General features: G+C 42.6%; 1 protein-coding gene across 1 annotated transcript in view; it reads right to left on the bottom strand.

Annotated features, from left to right (window-relative positions):
* Nucleotides 1-25,052, bottom strand: part of LOC112230109 (E3 ubiquitin-protein ligase NEURL1) — a 66,249-nt gene that overhangs the window by 21,774 nt on the left and 19,423 nt on the right. Inside the window, exon 3 of the mRNA XM_042310756.1 lies at nt 22,581-22,902. Coding sequence (XP_042166690.1) covers nt 22,581-22,902 — 322 coding nt within the window. The remainder of the gene's footprint in view (nt 1-22,580; nt 22,903-25,052) is intronic.

The following is a 25,052-nucleotide window of genomic DNA, read 5'->3' as shown; positions in this document are numbered from 1 at the left end:
AGCTAAAATCTCTTAGCCTGTCCCATCTGTAAGGGCTGAAAGGGACCCTGGCCAGAGTGGGATTATCTTCCATTCGAAAAAATTTAAATGTATTTTGTCCTAATATGGACACCGTACAAACGTTAATGCCTGGCAAGTCAATGTAGTGCATTTGAATGTGTGCCAGCAAACCAACTGCTGTCCATTTGTGAGCTATTCAGCATTTTGGTGTACATTCCTTTGTCTACATAAATGTGATGAACGGTATGACATTTAACTGTGTTCACAACAGCCAGAGAACCTATGCTGTCAAATGCGGTGAGGAAAGTCTAATTGAGAACCGGTTGCGACCCGTCAGGCTGACCAAGCCGGCTAGATTATCAGACCTTCGTCTTTCTTGTTGTTCACTAAGAAGATTATGTCCAGATTGTACAGGGAACATGAGAGATTTCTGTTTTAGTGCTGGCTGCAATACATGTTAGAGTCAAACCAGGATCCAACTCTTACCCAATACCAGATCATTCAATCAAACCTCACTAAATAATTTCAAAGAGGAACTGTAAGGGAACATTTCAGTGGCCTACTGAGAGGCAATAATTGCCTTCCTATATTAATTTTACATTTGAGTAATTTAGCAAGAGCTCTTATCCTGAGTGAATATGTTTTCACACTTTTTCCCCTCATGGGAATCGAACCGGCAACCCTGGGGTTGCAAGCGCCACACTCTACCAACTGAGCCACACTTGCTCCCTTCACATACTATACTGTGTGTGATTGACAGATGACATAATTAGGGTTTTAGGTGCTCATTCAGTCTATCAGAAGACCAGAGGACAAAGACACCTTACAGTGTGTGATCCTCCTGTTTGGTAGTGCTGATTCAACGTAGCTCATCCTCCAACTGCCATCCCTTTGATCAGTTCCCGCCTTTAAATCCAAGATGGCAGCTCAGTTTGCCTCAAAGTCATGTCAAGTGTCAATTAGCATTAGTGGCTAATGCACAGACTGCTCTGGAAACGGACTGTATTCCTGTTTCTCAGGACTACGGGACTTTAATTGTTCTATTTGATCTTTGTTGGGAGAACAACATGGATGGAACAGTGGCTTGAAAAAAGGGTGCACTCGTCTCAGTGACTGCTAATCGACCATTAAACTAACAGCCCAGAAAGCACGCAGTGCAGTTAGCACTGTTAGCGCCAATCTGATGCTTCCCACTTCCTCTACCCTCCCCTACTGTAGTGTCCAATAGGCCCTTAGTGGATGCCGCAGACCGGCTAATGTAAAGGAAGAAAATGATCAAAATCTATTTCCATTTCATAAAACTTTTAATTTCCCAAACAGTCGAACGCAGAGGGTGCTACCGGTCAATTAAGTATTTCCTAACGAGGCGAGGAGACAAAAGCACTTGGCAACATACTTAAGCCAAATGATTGGGGAAGGAAAGGGATTCTCCCTTGGCGGTGGGAGTATGTGTGCTGCTCAGGCATACTAACTTCTAACATCCCCAAAGCCAGCCCTGATTCCAATGCTGGATGAACTCTCACTCTCTAGACCAGGGATGGACAACTGGGGCCCGCGGACCAAAAATAAAGACATGTACAGTACCAGTCAGAAGTTTGGATACACCTACTCATTCACATTTAAAAAAAAACTATTTTCTACATTGTAGAATAGTGAAGACATCACAACTATGAAATAACACGTATGGAATCACGTAGTAGCCAGAAATATTATATTTGAGATTCTTCAAAGTAGCCGCCCTTTGCCTTTTTTGTTGATTTATTTCACCTTTATTTAACCAGGTAGGCAAGTTGAGAACAAGTTCTCATTTACAATTGCGACCTGGCCAAGATAAAGCAAAGCAGTTCGACACATACAACGACACAGAGTTACACATGGAGTAAAACAAACATACAGTCAATAATACAGTATAAACAAGTCTATATACAATGTGAGCAAATGAGGTGAGAAGGGAGGTAAAGGCAAAAAAAGGCCATGGTGGCAAAGTAAATACAATATAGCAAATAAAACACTGGAATGGTAGATTTGCAGTGGAAGAATGTGCAAAGTAGAAATAAAAATAATGGGGTGCAAAGGAGGAAAATAAATAAATAAATACAGTAGGGGAAGAGGTAGTTGTTTGGGCTAAATTATAGATCGGCTATGTACAGGTGCAGTGATCTCTGAGCTGCTCTGACAGCTGGTGCTAAAAGCTAGTGAGGGAGATAAGTGTTTCCAGTTTCAGAGATTTTTGTAGTTCGTTCCAGTCATTGGCAGCAGGGAACTGGAAGGAGAGGCGGCCAAAGTAAGAATTGGTTTTGGGGGTGACCAGAGAGATATACCTGCTGGAGCACGTGCTACAGGTGGGTGCTGCTATGGTGACCAGCGAGCTGAGATAAGGGGGGATTTTACATAGCAGGGTCCTGTAGATGACCTGGAGCCAGTGGGTTTGGCGACGAGTATGAAGCGAGGGCCAGCCAACGAGAGTGTACAGGTCGCAGTGGTGGGTAGTATATGGGGCTTTGGTGACAAAACGGATGGCACTGTGATAGACTGCATCGAATTTATTGAGTAGGGTATTGAAGGCTATTTTGTAAATGGCATCGCCGAAGTCAAGGATTGGTAGAATGGTCAGTTTTACGAGGGTATGTTTGGTCAATTTTACGAGGGTATGTTTGGCAGCATGAGTGAAGGATGCTTTGTTGCGAAATAGGAAGTCAATTCTAGATTTAACTTTGGATTGGAGATGTTTGATGTGAGTCTGGAAGGAGAGTTTACAGTCTAACCAGACACCTAGGTATTTGGAGTTGTCCACATATTCTAAGTCAGAACCGTCCAGAGTAGTGATGCTGGACGGGTAGGCAGGTGCAGGCAGCGATCGGTTGAAGAGCATGCATTTAGTTTTACTTGTATTTAAGAGCAGTTGGAGGCCACGGAAGGAGAGTTGTTTGGCATTGAAGCTCGTCTGGAGGGTTGTTAACACAGTGTCCAAAGAAGGGACAGAAGTATACAGAATGGTGTCGTCTGCGGAGAAGTGGATCAGAGACTCACCAGCAGCAAGAGCGAAATCATTGATGTATACAGAGAAGAGAGTCGGCCCAAGAATTGAACCATGTGGCACCCCCATAGAGACTGCCAGAGGTCCGGACAACAGGCCCTCCGATTTGACACACTGAACTCTATCAGAGAAGTAGTTGGTGAACCAGGCAAGGCAATCATTTGAGAAACCAAGGCTATCGAGTCTGCCGATGAGGATGTGGTGATTGACAGAGTCGAAAGCCTTGGCCAGGTCAATGAATACGGCTGCACACTATTGTTCTTATCGATGGCGGTTATGATATCGTTTAGGACCTTGAGCGTGGCTGAGGTGCACCCATGACCAGCTCTGAAACCAGATTGCATAGCGGAGAAGATGCGGTGGAATTCGAAATGGTCGGTGATCTGTTTGTTGACTTGGCTTTCAAAGACCTTAAAAGGGCAGGGTAGGATAGATATAGGTCTGTAGCAGTTTGGGTCAATGACAGCTTTGTACACTCTTGACATTCTCTCAACTAGTTTCACCCGGAATGCATTTCAATTAAATGGTGTGCCTTGTTAAAAGCTAATTTTGTGGAATTTCTTTCCTTCTTAATGCGTTTGAGCCAATCAGTTGTGTTGTGACAAGTTAGGATGGGCATACAGAAGATAGACCTATCCATATTATGTCAAGAACAGTTCAAATAAGCAAAGAGAAATGACACTCCTACCCATCTCTCCGATTTGGTCCTGCCGTACATACTGTACCTACACGTACGCTACGGTCACAAGACGTATTGTCCCTAGAATACAGCTGGATGCAGGGCTTTCTCCTACAGATATACATTTTCATGGAATGATCTGCCTATCCATGCGAGAGATGCAGACTCGGTCTCGACCTTTAAGTCTTTACTGAAGACTCATCTCTTCAGTAGGTCCTATGATTGAGTGAAGTCTGGCCCAGGGGTGCGAAGGTGAACGGCAAGGCACTGGAGCGACAAACTGCCCTTGCTGTCTCTGCCTGGCCGGCTCCCCTCTCTCCACTGGGATTCTCTGCCTCTGACCCTATTCCATGCCGTCCCTAGGATGGGTGTGTCACTTGAGTGGGTTGAGTCACAGATGTGCTCTTCCTGTCTGGTTTTGCGCCGCCTCTGGCTCGTGCGGTGGAGGAGATCGTGGGGTATACTCAGCCTTGTCTCAGGGTAGTAAGTTGGTGGTCTGTTGATATCCCTCTAGTGGTGTGGGGGCTGTGCTTTGGCAAAATGGGTGGGGTTATATCCTGCCTGGTTGGCCCTGTCCGGGGATATCGTCAGACGGGGCCACGTGTCCCCCGACACACCCCTGTCTCAGTCTCCAGTATCTATGCTGCAATAGTCTATGTGCCGGGGTCAGTTTGTTATATCTGGTATAATTCTCCTGTCTTATCTCGTGTCCTGTATGAATGTCAGTATGCTCCCTCTAATTCTCTCTCTCCTTTTGTCTCCCCTCCCGGAGGACCTGGGCCCTTGGCCCATGCCTCAGGACTACCTGCCCTGATGACTCCTGGCTCTTCCCAGTCCACCTGGTCGTGCTGCTGCTCCAGTTTCAATTGTTCTGCTTGCGGCTAGGGAAACCTGACCTGTTCACCAGACGTGCTACCTAGTCCCGGCCCTGCTGTTTTCGACTCGCTCTCTCTCTCTCTCTCTACCGCACCTGCTGTCTCGACCTCTGAATGCTCGGCTATGAAAAGCCAACTGACATTTACTCCTGAGGTGCTGACCTGTTGCACCCTCTACAATCACTGTGATTATTATTTGACCCTGCCGGTCATTAATGACCGTTTGAGCAATCTGGCCTTAAATGGCCATGTACTCTCCACCGGCACAGCCAGAAGAGGACTGGCCAACCCTCAGAGCCTGGTTTCTTCCCAGGTTCCGGCCTTTCTAGGGAGTTTTTCCTAGCCACCGTGCTTCTACATCTGCATTGCTTGCTGTTTGGGGTTTTAAGCTGGGTTTCTGTACAGCACTTAGTGACATCAGCTAATGTATAAAGGGCTTTATAAATACATTGGATTGATTGATTGATTAAATGTTTTTTTTCCTTCATCAATCTACTACACCCACTACCCCAGAAGGTGCAATTTAGAAACGTGGTTGTGAATCAGCAGTCACTCAATTAGCCCACGTCAGCAAAACATTTTTTTAGATTGATAAATTAACGGTCAGCTATCTTAATTTGTGGTAAGTATGATCGAATTATTGACTGGCGCGGGGCCCACTGATTATCAGATATCATATTGAAAACTGCAAACATTTGCCTTCACCCTATTGACAAAATGTGTAGAATTTCAGGAAATGAGTTATAAAATTGCTAAATCTTCTCCCCTCCCCATGGGGAAAAAAAGTGTAACATTCAAGAAAACTGTCTTTACAACGGCAACAGGGAATGAATGTTAAACCGTAGTTTATTTCTCTTTGCTGTTTCTAACTTTTTTTCTAGCGGGGGGGGGTGTATGGATGCGGCTGCGGCCCCTCATGTATTTACTGTAGTGTTCTGTTGTCCTGCCCTGCTCTAGGCTCACTCAAATCAAATCACCAGGCTCTTTGAGAATGACATCATGGCATCATCAAACGTAGCCGAGAGTGGCGTGTGGCTTTCTTTCATTACTGCAGAGCTCTGTCCTAAATTGGATTAGGGTTGGGGATAGACGTTTGGCATGCCGAGGAATAGCTGAGGAACCCACGGACACGGGAGAGGCACGGAGGAATGGAGTTTGGGAGGAGGGCATGATGATGACACGACTCAGGGGATAACGGGATTTAGGAGAAGAGACGGAGGGACGTGAAAGGAGAGGGTGGGATAGGAGGAGAGGAGTTGAGACAATGTCAGATTAGGAATGCTGAAAGAGGGGAGCAGCCCACCTATTAATTCTCTCCTCTCTCTCGCTCTCTCTCTCTCTCTCTCTCTCTGTCTCTCTTCCAGTCAAGTTCAGTGACGGTACACAGTGTGTCTACTGCATACCATATCTCCTGATTTGAGTCACTCTGTGAGTCAACAGTCTCCACTGAATGCAGAATATGGTGCATGATCTGATCTTACACTAGCTCTGGCCCAGGGTGTTCGCACGTTCCTCTACTTAGGGTAAAAAATGTGTTAGTTGAGGGACTTGCTAGTGCCGTGGACAAGAGCTAGTCTTACTGTATAACAAATACAGCAATCATCATGAAGATTGTACCATGAGATTCGATAACGGTAATTTTTTTCTGCCGAGCTGAATGTTGACATTCATGAACAAAGTTTCAAGATGTTAGGCTTTGGCCCAGTTCTTCATGAAAGGAGGTCTCAGTTCTCAGTTCTAAACGGCAGTGCATGTTTACCTTGTGCCCCTATTGAGACGGAGAGAGGGAGGGGAATATGAGAGGGAAGATAAAAGAGTGAAGGATGCTGTGCCTATGCTGAAAATGTGGAGTGTGTGTTTGTGTATGTTTGTGTGTGTAAGTTTGCGTATGTGTGAGTGTTTGCGTGTAACTGCACCAGCTGCTGCCCACTCATCATGGTGCACCTGCTCTTTAAGCTAGAGACAAACCCCTTTGTCCCCATTGGTCCTTGTCAGATAGGCTGCCCACAGATGTGCGTTCTCATTGGCCGATTGGCCGAGGGCACAGATTTGCAATTGCAGCTCTCTGAAAGAAGCTTCAAACAAAGTGGGCACTCTGGCCTCTCACTGACACTCTCTCTCTCTCACACACACACACACACACACACACACACACACACACACACACACACACACACACACACACACACACACACACACACACACACACACACACACACACACACACACACACACACACACACACCATCCCAATCTAACCATGTTAAGGAAACTAACTGTAATGGGGACACAAAGCGAGGCAGCTGTAGTCAATACACTAGGAGAGAGGGGGGAAGTATTTAAAATCCAAACACATTCAATTGAGAACCAAATGCAGCACTTGTTGGGCAAAACCAACAAGTATACAAAATGGAGGAGGGGAGGGGGGTGTTTGGGCTCTTTCTCTGAGCGCTTCATTGGGATTGCCAGTGAAGCTAGCAGGCTACTAATGCTGTGTGTGTGAGGGGAAGAGGAGGGAGAAGAAGGAGAGGGATAGGCTGGCTGGCTTAGAGGCTTTGCTAGCTTTCCACATGAAAAAATATTATAGTATTTACTGTAGTATACAGTAGTACTTACAGTTAACTATAGTATATATACTGTAGTAAAATAACTGTAGTATATACTATAGTAATTAATGTAGTGTTTTGATGGATTGTAGTATACTGTAGTATTTATTGTTGTTCTTTTGTGGACTGTAGTATACTATAGTATTTACTGTAGTGTTTTTGGGGACATTACTGTAGTTTTTACAATAGTGATCTTGTTTTATTATCTTTGACATATAAGTGGAGGCTTTCTCCTTAAGAAAACCTACTAGAGAAATACTAAGAGGATATTTTCTATAACCTGTAGGGAACACAATATATGGTCTTTATGTGGCATGTAGGTCTCTTACTTATGGATGGTATATATTGCGATATGGTGGAGGGGAATGGGCAGGGTATATGCACATTAACTACTGTAGTATTTAGTATAGTTTAAAAAGTGTAGTGTTTTTGGAGACTGTAGTGTTTTTGTGGACATTTCTGTAGTATTTGCTACAGTGTTTTTCTTGCAGATAATACTGTTGTATTTACTATAGTATTCTACAACATTCTATGGTAAGTACTACACATGATAGAGGGTTTCCACAGTGTGTAGTATTTTTTATGTGGGTTTAGCAGAGCGAACGTGCCAGGGCCCGTCCCTGTGAGAGGGGGGATTTGCAGTTATACATCTGGTCTCTCTCTCTCTCTCTCTCTCTCTCTCTCTCTCTCTCTCTCTCTCAGAGCTTGGCTTTATTTACAAACTCTCAGGGATTCATAAGAAGTGAGAGACTGATGGGAGTGGAGGATTGGGACGGGGCTGAAAGGAGGAGAGGAGAAGTGGAGTACGGAGGAAGGAGAGAAGCTCACAGCTGTGTTCTTTTAGAAGTAGAGCTGCACAGCTGAGACGGGTGGGGATGGATGGGGAGGAGAGTGCTCATGTTTGAGATGGTTCCCAGGAGAGACTAAGTGATGGAGAGATAAAGAGGGATGGAGAGAGGTGGAGAGAGAGAGAGGTGGGTGAGAGAGGTAAAGAAGTGTGTGTGAGAGGGATAGAAAGAGAGAGAGTGATTGATTGAGTGAGAGAGAGAAAGAAAGAGGGGTACAGTGAGTGAGTGGATAGAAAGAGAGAGAAAAGAGATGAAGTGGAGAGAGAGAGAGAGAGAGAGAGAGAGAGAGAGAGAGAGGGGCAGCGAGGGAGGGTTCGAGGGATGCTTGGGATGGTGCCGTATACCCTGATACTCCCTGGCTTTGGGCCAGTCGCTCCCTCGCCTCGCCGGCAGGTCGATTTCGAACCCCCAGGCTGGAAAGATCAACAGCCTTTTGGGAGGCAACACACGCCACATGGCTCCAAAACAAAAGCCCAGGCACAAATGCTCTCCATAAGTCACAAAAGCCCCAGAAGCCCCGGTCCCTTAGGTCATCGGCAAAATTCAGCATGTGCAACATCTCTCAACCAATCAGTGGTCAGGGCCTAAGCATTAATAGATGAATAAATCCATCATAAGGTTCTTATATTAAAGCCTCTCTCAGTCAGTTTTCCTCCTGCTCGACTGCTCCAACCAGACCGTGGCAGGTCTGGGTTCAAGTACTATTTACAATTTTTCAAATACTTTTGAGTGTTCGTTCTCAACTGCCTGGAATGCAAGATGGGCAGGGTTTGCAGTATTGGGGCTATTCTGTTGGTTCCATTAAGCCAGTCAAACTCAATTAAGCACAGATAAAGTTAAGCACAGATAAAGCATTTGAAGTTACTTTGAGTAGCATTTGAACCCAGGTCTGGATTGTGGTGGGTACAGAGCTGTTATTTGGCTAATCAATTATCGGGTCAAAAGGGGGGAATTAATTCCAGCCAATGTAAGGGACTGCCTTTGACTCGGATTGAATGTATTGTCTTGCAATCTTCTATGCATCACCTATATGTTTAGACAGGTGTCACGTTCGTCATAACGAGGAGACCAAGGCGCATCGTGATAAGAATATATTCGTCTTTGTTTACACAAAGACCACTAAACAAACTAACGCCACGAGTGCTGACAGGCAACTACACATAGACAATAACCCACAAAACCAAAATGGAAAATTGGCAACCTAAATAGGATCCACAATCAGAGACAACGATAAACAGCTGTCTCTGATTGGGAACCAATTCAGGCCACCATTGACCTACAAATATACCTAGACAATACCAAAACCCCATAGAAGTACAAAAACCCTAGACAAAAACACATACCACCCTCGTCACACCCTGACCTAACCAAAATAATAAAGAAAACAAAGATAACTATAATAAGGTCAGGGCGTGACAACAGGGCTATATAAATTGTGTTGTTTCCCACACTTTCCCACTGTACGGTGTCCATTTTAGGATGTGAAAGACATGAAGTACAACGTCAGGAAGGACAACATAAATCTTGGCATTACACCTCTGGTGTCTTCCCACTGGGCACAGACGACCAGTTCAACATCTAGTTTGGATTTACATTTGGTTGAGATGTCAACTAATGTGAATTAAATCCGGAAACAACAAAACATTTCACCGTGTTATTGGATTTAGGTTCAAAGTTTGGTGAAAAAAAGGACAACATTCCTTTACGTTGAAGACTTTTTCCCCAAATCCAATCAGTTTTCCACGTTGATTCAACGTCATCACACTGAATTATTTTGTTGAAATGACGTGGAAACAACATTGATTCAACCAGGTCTTGCCCAGTGGGTTTAATCGACTTCAAAATGTCCTACAAAATAGGAAATTAGTATTAAACTCAGTCAACATAATCTCAAATTGGTTTCACTGCCAAACCATACAGAATATTTTTTCTCTGTCTATCCAAACCACTGACCAAACAATGACCTTGACTTCTACAGTACATTTGACATTTATGTCCATAAACACAGCCAGACAATTAATTTGTATTTTGAATGCGGAGACCGTTGTGACATTCAAACTGCTCTTTCTACAATACATTTCCAGTTTGAACGCTTAAAACCACAAAGTTACAACATCATTTATCCTAGCGCGTATTATCCTTGGATCACCTGATTTGACCAGGGGACTTATAAGTGCACCTACAGTATTAGCTAGGAATTAGACCGTTCGGCCAAGTCAAACCTCAATGCCAGTCAAAACACGAAAATAATCAAATAACCATTTCACAGACAGGAGTGTGTTTTCCCCTCAGTGGATCGTAACCAGTAACCTCCGTGGTCTGTGTCTATGGTTTTGGGTAACGTTTGGATAACGTCCCTCAATAACTTCCAATGTTCCAAATGACTTCATGTTACCGCAGACATAAGATTGGACCAAGAACATAGTGGACGATTGGTCCAAAACATGGCAAGGAACCAAGGGTCCAATAATCTCGACTTCAGTATCCATCTTCTCTGTGCAATACCTTGATAATAACAATAATAGGAGATGTTTTTCATATGGGGACATATTGCAGATATTCCTTGAGAAAGTCCTTACTCCAGTGACACGTGTCATCTATATGTTTGCGTTTCAACCTTGGCCGACCTCTCAGCAGTTGTAAATCTTTTCTTGTTGCCATTAGAATCGTCATTAGTTTATATACAGATGTGGAATCTGAATTTGATCACCCTGCTGCAGGAGAACGTTCCTGAAATGTAAAACCTGTAGTGTATTTGAGGTTTAAAAAGGCTTCTGAAGTTTGTAATTTCCACTTACAAATTTCAGACCTGATTTCCTCTTATGAAAAATGCACCAGCCCCTACAAAAAATGTCCATTCATTATAATCTGCATAATAGTTCACATTTCCTGTTGCTGCAGGATTATTTAGCAAATTGTCTCAAATTAAATACCATCTCTCGGTAGTTACTCTCTCAGTATCCTTAGGGTAAAAGTAAGTGAGAAAACGTTGTGAGAGTAAAGCAAAATAGTGAATTAGCTTGCTTTCATGGATGTTCTTCTATGCTAATGCCTCTCTTCTCCCACTCATTTATTCTCTCTCTCTCTACCGCTCCTTCTTTCCTTCTCCCTTTCTCTCTCTCACTTTCTCCCTCACTCCCACTTTTTCACTCATCCCATCATTCTCTGTCCCTTCCTCTCTCTGTCTCTGTCTCTCCTTCCCTCCCTCTCTCCCTCTCTCTCTCCCTCCCTCTCTCTGTCTCCCTCCCCCTCTCCCTCCTCCCTCTCTCCCTCTCTCCCTCTCCCTCCCTCCCTCCCTCCCTCCCTCCCACCAGCTCTCCTTCTAATCATTAGTTTGTGCCACTACACAGCTGCACCACGACATATCACATATGCATCTTGGAACGAGCCAGCAAAACCCAGCCCAAGCAGACTGGTTCCATCCAGATCTCATATGTCATTAATACTTACGTTAATAGAGTAATTCTCTACAGCTGGTCACAAAGGTTTAAACTGTGTTAACTCCAAACAGGGACACAGTCAACTACACTGCAAGAGCCTCTACGTTTGTCTGCGATGTCTGAGATTATCTGTACTGTATATAAAAGTCCGATAAGGACAGGTCTACAGTTGAAGTCGGTAGTTTACAAACACTTAGGTTGGAGTCATTAAAACTTGTTTTTCAACCACTCCACAAATTACTTGCTAACAAACTATAGTTTTGGTAAGTTGGTTAGGGCTTCTACTTTGTGCATGACACAAGTCATTTTTCCAACAATTGTTTACAGACAGATTATTTCACTTATAATTCACTGTATCCCAATTCCAGTGGGTCAGAAGTTTACATGCACTAAGTTGACTTTGCCTTTAAACAGCTTGGAAAATTCCAGAAAATGTCATGGCTTTAGAAGCTTCTGATAGGCTAATTGACATAAATTGAGTCAATTGGAGGTGTACCTGTGGATGTATTTCAAGGCCTACCTTCAAACTCAGTGCCTCTTTGCTTGACATCATGGGGAAATCAAAAGAAATAAGCCAAGACCTCAGAAAAAAATTTGTAGACCTCCACAAGCATTTCGCTACACCCGCAATAACATCTGCTAAACACATGTATGTGACCAATCAAATTTGATTTGATACCTCAGCACAACAAATCATACGCGAAAGGTGCTGTATAACCATGAAGAGACGTCAGGTTTCTAACCTGCTGCCAACCAGACAACAGAGAAATATGAAAGATTTGAATATGTTTCCAAATCAGACCTGGCATATTTTCATTCTTCACATCTCTCCTAACACACACACACACACACACACTCTACAAGGTTCGGACAACCTTCTAGACATTGTGACACCTTGTCAGAGATAAGCGACATTTCTCTGACACATTCGCAAAAGACATAAACAAAAGCACCCATTTTTCTCACAACCTCATCCATCAAGCTTTCACAGCTTGTGTTCTCCCGTGTCAAAACTTTGGGCTCTTTTTTCACTGTTGCCCCTGCCGACATCTATAGAAAAGAGCACATTCCGCAATCACTGGTGTTTTGCCCTACAGTATAAACAATACATTGAGCCAAAATGGGAGAAAGTAAAATCTACTTGTATTGAAAACTTTTTAAACAGGTCAAGGAGCAGCTCGGCTTTTGAATGTCCTAGAGTATTCTCTGAAAACACACACACGCTTTGAAAATGTTCTCAGGGCCATTTGAAAAGTAACAGAATGTTCCCTTGCTTTGAAATGTATATTTACCTTCTGATTTTCTATCGGAGAGAGAGAGAGAGAGAGAGAGAGAGAGAGAGAGAGAGAGAGAGAGAGAGAAGGTTAGGCTGACCTGTCATTGACAACTGTGTTAATTTGAGATATTCCATAATTCATGTAGTATATTTATGTTGTGTTACTTTGAGATGTTCTATAATCCATACAGTGTGTTTATACTATGTTACATTGAGGATAGTTCAGACAGTGTTTATGTTGACGCATAGTGAAAGACAGTACTTACTGCACTTCAAGTGTACTGGAGTGTATTAAAACCTCTAGTGACTCCCCGTCCCGGGTGCGGGAGCGTAATCATCGACTGACTAATAAGCATAACGCAACGGACATGAGTATTCCTAGAAAATATCCCTATTCATGAAAATCGCAAGGGAAATATATTGAGACACAGCTTAGCCTTTTGTTAATCACCCTGCCATCTCAGATTTTCAGCTAGCAGCAGGTAACTTGGTCACGGAAATCAGAAAAGCAATCAAATTAAATTGTTTACCTTTGATGAGCTTTGGATGTTTTCACTCACGAGACTCCCAGTAAGATAGCCAATGTTCTTTTTTTACCAAAATATTATTTTTGTAGGCGAAATAGTTCCGTTTGTTCTTCAGGTTTGGCTGAGAAATCGCCCGAAATTGCAGTCACGAAAACACCAAAAAATATTCCAAATTAGCTCCATAATATCGACAGAAACATAGCAAACGTTGTTTATAATCAATCCTCAAGGTGTTTTTCAAATATCTATTCGATAATATATCCACCGGGACAATTGGTTTTTCAGTAGGACCGATTGGAATAATGGCTACCTCTGTATTTTACGCAAGAATCTCTCTGGGAGCATCAGGTGACCAGTTGCGGAATGTAGCCGCTTACAGGTATTCTTCAACATAAATGCGTAAAAATATGTCACAATGCTGTAGACACCTTGGGGAATACGGAGAAAAGGTAATCTGGTTGATATCCCATTCACTGCTCAATAGGGACGCATTGGAACCCAGCGCTTTCAAAACATGAGTCACTTCCGGATTGGATTTTTCTCAGGCTTTCGCCTGCAATATCAGTTCTGTTATAGTCACAGACAATATTTTTACAGTTTTGGAAACTTTAGAGTGTTTTCTATCCTAAGCTGTCAATTATATGCATATTCTAGCATCTTGTCCTGACAAAATATCCCGTTTACTACGGAAACGTTATTTTTCCAAAAATGAAAATACTGCCCCCTAGTTAACTACATAAATTCCCTAAGACAACAACTGAACAGTCTGTGTGTGTGTGTGTGTGTGTGTGTGTGTGTGTGTGTGTGTGTGTGTGCGTGCGTGCGTGCGTGTGTGTGTGTGCGTGTGTGTGAGACAGAGTCATTGAATATTGTTACGGTTAGAAGAACCTAAAATGTCTCTTAACTGTCACACTGTGTTTTGAAGTCAGTCTCCCTGCTTCATTTTCACTTTGGTGCCCCACTCTGATTAAGGTTCCACTGTGACCTCCTCACAGCACGGCCTGGCCCCCCTGTTTTCGAAACAGCAGCTGGAACTCCTCAACCTCTCTACCCCAGTTCTATGGACCTACATGTGTGTGTGTTCATACTTGTATGCCTCTGCGTCTGTACGTGCATGAGCACACGTGAACGGTGTGTGACAGACAGCCATGAAGCATTTATATTTATGAAACAACCTTTTTACCCTGCTGGATGTAAAGCCTCTGAGGGGACATCCGGCTCATTATTCTGCCCCAACCCAGAAGACATTGCATTTGCCCAGTTAAAGATGCACTACGCAGATATCGGCATTTCCTGGTTGCTAAAATTCGAATAGTTTACCTAATTTCAGTTTATGTGACAAAACAAGCAGTCGTTGTGTAGAGAATCACTGTACCATCTACACCCCTGTGAAATATCTTTTCCATAACCCAAAATATTGTCTATTCAGCTGTTCGAAGCTGGTGTACAAAACCTAAAGTAAAAGACCCAAAAACGAAACTTCGGAATGGGAAGCATAGAAATAGCACACATAGAACAGATCTACAGCTTCTTAGACTTGCTTTCAAAGGGAATGGAAGATCTATAACTCTTTCTATGTGAATTTGGTTTAGTCGCCCCAAAAAGTTACGTATTGTAGCTTTAAAGGCCTGAAACCGTAAATCAGTTCCTACCTACACTGTAATAGTAGAAAGTCTCAATACACCATGATTGTGTCACGAAACCATGAAAAGTCGTGCACCTAAGCTGAGATCTGGTGTTTGGAGGGGCTTTGAATGTAAACCCAATGTAAGTGTTTTAATACACAGAATGTTCTTTAAAACAGAAACCAAGTACCCTGAAATACCCAAAGTGGTTCATCACCTGAATATTGGTGTTTTTGAGAGAATGTGTGAAAACACTTCTTAGGGTTTCAGTGGATGTAAAAGGCAGCGTCAAAACACGAAAACTTTGTTTCTCATAAAATCAACGGTTTATAAATGCAAGTGGTTTATAGCCTAAATATTGGTTGATGATAAGAGACTACGGAGACGACAAAATCTCGAAACGCCAACAAAAGTTGATTTAAAATGCTTCCCCCGAAAGTTCTGCTCCTGTTTGTTGGTAAGTCCAGCAGACATGTAAAATACGACCATACAATACATTATTCAAAAAGGTACTAAAAAGTACAGGAAAAATATGGAATTGTGGAATTCCACCTTACATTTTCTTCATTAGACAGATTGGGAAAAGGACAGGCAGAACAGATGGTACATATCATTGGAATGTTACCCGCTGAACCACACAGCCACACTGTAGGAAATTACTCTGTGGTGAATTGAAATTGTTTGGCGGTAACGCACCCGGGTTAGTCACCCCTCTCCCCAACGAAGACCAGGTATAACTTCCCTGCTCCAACCCTTCATTCTGTTTATCCCACCGATCTCTATCCCCTCTAAGCATTTCAGAACTGTCTCAATAAAGTGTCAAAATGGATGCAAGTCGTTTCAATTATTCACTATTTCCATTTGACCAAAATAATGTACAAATACGTCCAACTTAATATGTTGTTGAAAATGTGTCTTTTATGAGGATAAACAAAGAAAGAGAACATTGAGTGATTGAACTCATTGGAAGTCTTTGGTTTGAATCACCTTGCATTTCCTGTCTTGCCACTTGACTCTGTTTTCAGAGGATTGTGGGTAATTCAAACAATTTGGACTTTGTGATTTTTTTTTCTCACACAATGTCGTGTGCATGTTTGAAGAAAGAAAACTCTACGTTAAGCTTGATGTGTAATGGATCATGACGAGCAGTTATCAAAACCGTCAGGCAAAATGAGGTTCAACGAAGACTGCACCCATTCCCACATTCATTATTGTTAATGAAAGAGGTAAAGGCAGAATCCTCAAGTTCTTGCAGTTCAACCTTCAGTTGGGTCTGACAAAGCCTGCCAAAATTGTATAGAAAGGCAAGTTCTCAAATATATAAAAGAACGTTAAACATTAAGACACTCCAGAAAAAGTGATCTACATCTGCACTAGACAGGATTCAAAACATCATAATGGTGTTTAGAAGCGTTAGAGAGAGGAAACTACACCAAAAGAGAAGGGATCTAATTCTGCACTCAACAGAACTTGAAACACCAAAATAGTGTTTTAAATCTTTTCTGTGAGTGCTCCCAGTCCCTGGCAAAGTGTTGCACAATGCTTGATTTAGTGGTGTTACAACACACCATGTAATATTTCAAAACACCTCAGGATGATGTGATTTAATACTCCAGCAAAGTTAAGGTTCCGTCTCCTTCAAGATGGTGGCGAGCTCATTGTTACAAAGCACTTCATTTTAACAGTGTTGGGTCAGTGCCTACCCAGGAGGCTCTAGCAGGAAGTGTCACGCTATCACCTTTCCCAAATTCCAGCGCCATTAAAGATATGGACTTGTTTATGGCTACATATATTGCCGGGGAAGGTGAGCTTAATGGTGCCAAAAAGGAGAAGGCAGTTAAGAGAGATGATAGATTGACAACCAGGCAGGCAAGCGCATCTACATTTCTATGGTCGTCATTGACGGTGTGTGTGTGGTGTGTGCGTGTGTGTCTATCTAAGACTGTGTGTGTGTGATGTGTGTGTCTCTCTCTCTCCATCCATGTGTGTGTTTGTGGAATGAAACTGTCACCCTCAGAGTAGCTAGATGTATCTAGCCTATAATTCTGCCTGTCTGGGTTTCATTAGCTAGAGCTGGGATCTTAAACTATGCTCATCATCCAACTGTAGGGTGGAAAACACTAAATCACACTATGCCATGTGCAATAATATCCCCAAAGGCTTTAAGACTAGTGTTCTGTGCTGACCTCAATACAAAATGTATTTTAAAAAACATGTACATTTGCATTTTTGCTAAAAATGCATTTAATGACTCAAAAAGCATATACAGTGCTTTCAGAAAGTATTCACACTCCTTGATTTTTTCACATTTTGTTGTGTTACAAAGTAGGATTAAAATGTATTTAATTGTCTTTTTTTGTGCGTAGCTCTATTCCGTTTTTTTTTGCCATAAAAAACTCCCTAGTCCTTGCCGATGACAAGCATACCCATAACATGATGCAGCCACCACCATGGTTGAAAATATGAAAAGTGATACTTAGTGTTGCGTTGGATTTGCCCCAAAAATAACGCTTTGTATTCAGGACATAAAGTTTATTTCTTTGCCAAAATTTTAGCAGTTACTTTAGTGTCTTATTGCGAACAGGAATGTTTTTATTCTGTACAGGCTTCCTTCTTTTCACTTTGTCAACTAGGTTAGGATTGTGGAGTAATTACAATTACAACATCCTACATTTTATCCTATCACAGCCATTAAACTCTGTCATTGTTTTAAAGTTACCATTGGCCTCATGGTGAAATCCCTGAGCAGTTTCCTTCCTCTCTGGCAAATGAGTAAGTAAGGATACACCATCCAACGTGTAATCAAAGAGATATTCAATGTCTGCTTTTTATTTATTTTTACCCATCTACCAATAGGTGCCTATTATTGCGAGGCATTGGAAAACCTCCCTGGTCTTTGTGGTTGAATCTGTGTTTGAAATTCACTGCTCAACTGAGGGACCTTAAAAATGGTTAAACAATGTAATTGCACACAAAGTGAGTGCATGCCTTCTTATTATGTGAGTTGTTATGTAAATGTGTACTCCTGAACTTATTTAGGCTTGCCATAACAAAGGGGTTGAATACTTATTGACTTTTCATTTTTTTAAATTAATTTGTGAATATTTTGAAAAACATAATTCCACTTTGACATGATGGGTTATTGTGTGGAGTCTAGTGACATAAAAAGGCTGCAACACAACAAAAAAAGTGGAAAAGGTATAGGGCTTGCTGAAATGCATGTAATGACTGACAATGTTCCAGAAATGAATGGCTGTGACATCTAGGCTACAGGGTGGCCAAAGTGTTTAATCATTTGGCTTCCTAGATTACCCTTTACATATTGATCGATGCAGATCATTGTTTGGCCACCAAGCCAAAACTTTGTCAGTAGCTAGGTTTCCATCTCATTTTCCCACCAGAGATGTGTTTCCATCAAACTGACTTGTTGCGGATAATAGTCTGTGTGTGATAATGTAGTGCACATAAACAAAATAACCTTTGCTGTTAAATTCCAATGTACCAAATAAAAAATACAAGTTAAATGGGTTTCCATCGCCTTTTCAACTCTACTGTACCGATGGTTTTGTCACAAAAACTGCTGCGTTATATAGAAAATGTGCCCACTCTGGACTTGGCACATGTGCTCCTCTAGCCAACAGCTTGCAGATACAGTACGGGTAGGCTACATGATGAGATCATTATGGATAAAGAGCGATAATATTTATATCTGTCAAAGGGCAGCCAAGCATCGATAATCTAGTTACCAGAACAAGACCCTCGATATTTATTGGAAAGGAGCATCAAGCTCATCACCTTGCACTTTCACCACCTTGTGAAGTTCATCATAACTTATCTCATCTGTAGCCTAATAAACTGCATTCTTTCCCGAGTCGTAGTGGGAGGACCGCACAACATATCATCGCGTGACTACAAGTTTCCTTCTATATGATGGTTAATATATCAATATTTGCGCATGAAGTCGTTTCCACCACTATGTCTCCCAAAAATAACTTTGCAGACACAAAAGATCCCACCATGTCGAACGAACAAATTGTCTTTCGGCATTTATAAAATTAGACCAGCATTTCATGTTTCCATCGGCCCGTTTGTGACTGTTTTCATGCATCGGGTAATTCATCCGCATGAATTGGTTGATTCGAAGCGTGGGCCGTGACAGCCTTTCAATTGTGATGGGGAGTAAAATCATTTCACATCAAAGGGATGCAGAAGGCACTCATTTCGTGGAACGACCCAGTACACGTTCATTTTATTACATTTTTTATTTAACCTTTATTTAACAAGTCAGTTAAGAATATTTTTTTTTATTCACAATGATGGCCTAACGAAAGGCAAAAAGGCCTCCTGCGGGGACGGGGGCTGGGATTAAAAATTAAATTATAGGACAAAACACACACCACGACAAGAGAGACAACACAACACTACATAAAGAGAGACCTAAGACAACAACATAGCATGGCAGCCACACGTGACAACACAGAGTGGTAGCAACACAACACGACAACAACATGGTAGCAACACAACATGGTAGCAGCACAAAACATGGGACAAACATTATTGGGCACAGACAACAGCACAAAGGGCAAGAAGGTAGAGACAACGACACATCACGCGAAGCAGCCACCACTGTCAGTAAGAGTGTCCACGATCGAGTCTTTGAATGAAGAGATGGAGATACCACGGTCCAGTTGGAGTGTTTGTTGCAGCCCGATCCAGTCGCTGGCTGCAGCGAACTGAAAAGAGGAGTGACCCAGGGATGTGTGTGCTTTGGGGCCTTTAACAGAATGTGACAGGCAGGACGGGTGTAGTATGTTAAGTTCAATGCTCTCGTCAACTTTGCTTGTTTATTTGTCATGATGCACAAAAAAGACACAGAGTCACTACAGGACTGAGAATGTATCACGTTTGAAGTCATTTAAATGTTAGTGCTGTTGGTATGTAGTTAAGGCTGTTAAGAAGAGATAGACAGAGAAGATAGACAGAGAAGGTTTGTCATGGTTGTCAGAGAAGGTGCCCGTCTGTCTGTGTATGAGGAATGAAGCTGCCAACACCAGAGTAGCTAGATTTATTCATCCCATAATTCTGCCTGTCTGGGTTTCATTATCTAGAGCTTGGATCCTAAATTATGCTCATCACCCAACCGGAGGTGTGGAAAACACTATATCACACTAAGCCATGTGTAATAATCGGAGGCCTTGAAGTTGTTGCTGGGTGCAACCGGCGTCATCCTGTCATCCTAACCTTTTGTGCTGACCTCAACACAACCCTGGGGACTTTAACCGATGTTATCGAATGACAAAATGCACTTTGTTTTTAGAAGTAGGCATGTGTATTCACTTTGGTGGTAAGATGGTAAATAACGGTTTCTATGTGTTTGTGAGTGTGTGTGTGTGTGTGTGTGTGTGTGTGTGTGTGTGTGTGTGTGTGTGTGTGTGTGTGTGTGTGTGTGTGTGTGTGTGTGTGTGTGTGTGTGTGTGTGTGTGTGTGTGTGTGTGTGCGTGTGTAATTATGGGTTTTGAAATAGCTCATATCTTGCAACAGAGTTTGTTTTTCAGTGATTAAGGATCGTTTACGTTCATTTAATAAATCTTTCGGGGGTTGGAATTTGATTAAACAGAACAGACAGTTTGAAACCTATTCTAGGTTCGTAACAGTAGTCTGTGGGAACACCAGGATGACTAACAGATGCCTCAGGTACCTCTCTATCTGTGCCGTTCCCAATAAGCAGAAACCTGTGATCAGTTAAACATTTCCTTAGCCTAACCGTAACCACTATCAGGTAAAGCTAAATCTGACCTTAGATGATTACCTCGGGGGCATGTTAGACTTTACAGTAGCAGCTAAACAGACGTGTCCTGGCGCATGTACAGTGCAGTGGAGCCATTAAGTTAAATGAATAGAATATGTAACATAATGTGTGTCGGCAGGCTTGGGGAAAAAAAGTGATTTGGTCTGACAGATACCACCTCTGATAGGGAATATGAAGTGAAGGCAGCCTGGAGGTTTGCGTGTGGTAGGTGGAAACAAATATAAGGCCCACGTTCATTCCTGTCACGTGAAATTTCACGAAGCCCTAATAAGGTAGAATGTTCCATGTAAATCCTTATAAGAGATTACTGTGCCTAAATAAGAATGTGTAGGCCTACAGTACTGAAGGGGGAAAAAATAGCTGGACTGCTGCATGTCTGTGTATACAGAGAGATAAGAGGACGCTGGTTTTATTGTAAACACGATGTATATATTTTGGATGTAGCTGGAAAACTAAAGCAGGAAAATAAAATCTTTCCCAAAGTAAAAAAAACAAACATCTAGGGAAGAAAATGTTAGGACTGTTACAGTTCAGATGTAAGCGACCAGTATGTTGAGGGCAGATGTTAGTCAGAAGGCCCCCTGAGGACCTATAGGAGCTCTGCACCCTAGGCTGCCCTGGCTATAGCCTGACTGTAAAAGGCTGTGTGTTGATTTAACTAGGACTGAAGAGAGTGATTGTAACAGCACTCCGAGCAGCATACGGTTTACCAAGACGCCAGGGATCTCCCCAAGTGACTTATAGAAGAGAGTTCAAACTGTCCAAGTATTGTAGGAAATATACTTTTAGCCAAAGGAACACACATGATTCTTGACATTTTAATCTTTTTTGTTTGTTTTGTTAACTTTTTTCTCTCCCCCCCGATGCTATTCTTGCTTTCCGGCGTCACGGTAATGCGAGACGACAATGTGAACTTTGGGCCAACAAATTGTGGCCCCGTTGTCTGACGTTGCTACTCTCAGGAGTCCGTGCTAGTCTGTTCAGGAATACAGCTAGGTTTCTATCGCTACTTGTCATCACTGCCTCCCGTCAAGACTAGGAGTGCAGGGGGACTGGGGGGGGATTCAGATAAAATGACTCCAACATCACACCCCTCTGCTATCCGAGACAGGAGATACCACTGTACTCCTGTCAATTGGCACGGCTCGCAATTAGGATCAAATGGTCTATCTGTGGAACATGTGACCAACCCCCTTGTCTATTTTTATCATAAGCGGGATGACAACATTGGCACATTGAATCCCTAGAGAACAGAAACATGCACACTATGCCATAGGCCCTGGGTACATCAAAGCATTGGCTAACGCTAGGTTATCGCATGCTATGTCTATCGCTATGGTATGTATGCTAAGCCTTGGCTAACGCTAGGCTATCGTATGCTATGTCTATCTCTATGGTATGTATGGTAAGCTGCATTGCATGCCTCGATAATGCACAGCAGGGCAGTTATTTTGCAGCCCATGTGCTATAGTGGTGCAGACATACTAGGGCCAAATGTTAGTCATATATAGATAGCATTTGTAAAGACCTTGTCATCAGATCTTAGAGTGGTTCACATCAGGTTAGAATAACTATCACTAACCTCATCCACCTTAAGAAAATATATTTCATTCCCAGTCAGGAGACACTATGTTTACAGTAGGTAAACATGTTACAATACCTGACATGACTTTGGAGTGGACAAAACGCACCATTACATTCTGTATGACCATAAGGTGCTCACCGTAAAGGCATGGGTGATCACCAAATGCCATAACCTCCTAATTCTCTCATTGTCCATCACCGTACCAAGAAGCTAGAAGTGAGGAATGGTATGGAGATGTATGTGTAGGTGTGCATGCATGCTTTCTTAACATACCTAGCAGTTGCACTCCACGGGTCAACCCATAGACATCTATCAGTCCCCACAGCGGTTCTCCTGTTCTCACCCCACTGAAGAACAACATCGGGTTGGACTCATTGATTCTATAGAAGACCCGGCCCTTCTTGTCCACCCAGAAGGCGATGACGTTCCCTTCGTTGGCGAACTCCTCAGGTAGTGCCTTGGCCCAGAAGCCACTCTGGGAGACCAGGTCAGGACAGGCATACTTGGGCAGGCTGTCTGGGTTGATACGGGACGGGTCTTTAGCCGTGAAGCCCAGACGGAGAGCTCCGCTCCAGCAACACTGCTTCTTAGTGATCTGTGGAAGGAGGACAGACTATGATAGGTCGATGGTCTTACAGCAGTTTGTCGTAGCATAAGAGTGTAAAGGTCTAGGATTGTACTTCATAAGGAAGTCTAAATGTTGCCTTGAAGTTTGAAGGTTCCCTTTGTGTATTGTCTGTCAATGAGATTCCATTTTGTGACCGAGGCCTATACAATGCTGACAGGTTGCAAAAGAAAGCAAGTAATGGGCCTATTTGGTTTGTTGAGTGAATGGCTTGCCTTGGTTGTATAACTGTACTAGGGTTTCCGTTAGTAAAATATGGTGGCAGACCTTTGACAGGCAGCATTTTAATTTACCAGACATTGCAGCATTTTCATTTTCCCGGACATTTAAGACATTTAACGGACCAATATGCATTGGGTGCGTAACCTGATTAGGGCGTCCACCCACAGTGACAGAAATCCCATTTAGATTATGGCAATTCATCTCAATGTAGATTTAGCTTAAAATATTGATACGTTATTATTTCTTCACATTATAAGCGCAGCAATGCGCACAAGGCAGTAGGAAACATGCAAATGTTTGTTTCATAATGCAATTAGCAGGAAAACACAGTTGTCAGAAGCGCACAGAGAAAAATATATACAATACAACATGAGCGGAATAGGCTACTGGTTTCAATGGCATATGGAAGTCTTTATAAAATAATTGCCTGTACGTTTGGTTGGATTTTGGCTAGGCTACTTCGAAGCCAGGTAAGACATGCCTCATAATATGCACTGCAGTAAAACGTTCAGGTTTCAAACAGTTAAGTATATGTTTTCAAAATTCATACTGCCTTCAGCTCATTGCAAAGTGGTGTGTGACACACTAATGCCTGCCTAGTTGCCTATGCACTTGACTGGCGAATGGGAAGCGCAAAGCAATTACCAGTTGAGAAATAAAAATAGTAGCTCTTTTTAATCGTGGCCATCAAAACTGTTTTTAACAGGCGATTGCATTAAGAATTGTTGCACAATGATTGGGCTTATAAAAGCACGTTTCACTTCAGCACCAACGAACCAGCTGTTTGATGAGCTGTAGCAGAAAATCTCACGCTACAGCGACTGGTATTTCAATGGCTCCGGACATTTGAGTGAAAACCTCGCTGAGCCAAAAAATGTTTTAGCAGCTTTTCTTTATTTTCTACAGGTTAACGGAAACCCTGAACTGTACCTAAATAAAACTAATGCAAGACAAAAGCCTACATTGTCTTGAGGTTTAAGTGTACTTCAGAGCAGGGGTTCCCAAACCTTTTTCACTCAGGCCCTCATTGCAGCATCGGGAACATCATGCGTTCCCCCCCAGCGAGCGAGCCAAGTCTATTTCTGTGGGCACAAGCACTGTTCTCTTCACACCCCTCTTGTTGGCGGAGAGAAAATATTGCAGGTTTAAAACGTATTTCCTGCAGTTCTACACATTTTGTCATAGGGCGAGGAAAGCATTTATCAGTTTTAAAGATCATTTTCTTTTAATTCTATATATATATATATATATATATATATATATACAGTGGGGCAAAAAAGTATTTAGTCAGCCACCAATTGTGCAAGTTCTCCCACATAAAAAGATGAGAGAGGCCTGTAATTTTCATCATAGGTACACTTCAACTATGACAGACAAAATGAGAAAAAAATCCAGAAAATCACATTGTAGGATTTTTAATGAATTAAAAAAATTTGGTTATTTGGTTTCATCTGACCATATGACATTCTCCCAATCTTCTTCTGGATCATCCAAATGCTCTCTAGCAAACTTCAGACTGGTCTGGACAAGTACTGGCTTAAGCAGGGGAACACGTCTGGCACTGCAGGATTTGAGTCCCTGGCGGCGTAGTGTGTTACTGATGGTAGGCTTTGTTACATTGGTCCCAGCTCTCTGCAGGTCATTCACTAGGTCCCCCCGTGTGGTTCTGGGATTTTTGCTCACCATTCTTGTGATCATTTTGACCCCACAGGGTGAGATCTTGCGTGGAGCCCCAGATCGAGGGAGATTATCAGTGGTCTTGTATGTCTTCCATTTCCTAATAATTGCTCCCACAGTCCCACAGTCTTCCCAGCCTGGTGCAGGTCTACAATTTTGTTTCTGGTGTCCTTTGACAGCTCTTTGGTCTTGGCCATAGTGGAGTTGGGAGTGTGACTGTT

The sequence above is a fragment of the Oncorhynchus tshawytscha genome, linkage group LG32 (genome assembly GCF_018296145.1).
Source record: "Oncorhynchus tshawytscha isolate Ot180627B linkage group LG32, Otsh_v2.0, whole genome shotgun sequence".
NCBI lineage: Eukaryota > Metazoa > Chordata > Actinopteri > Salmoniformes > Salmonidae > Oncorhynchus > Oncorhynchus tshawytscha.
This window is presented reverse-complemented; position numbering and strand designations above follow the sequence as displayed.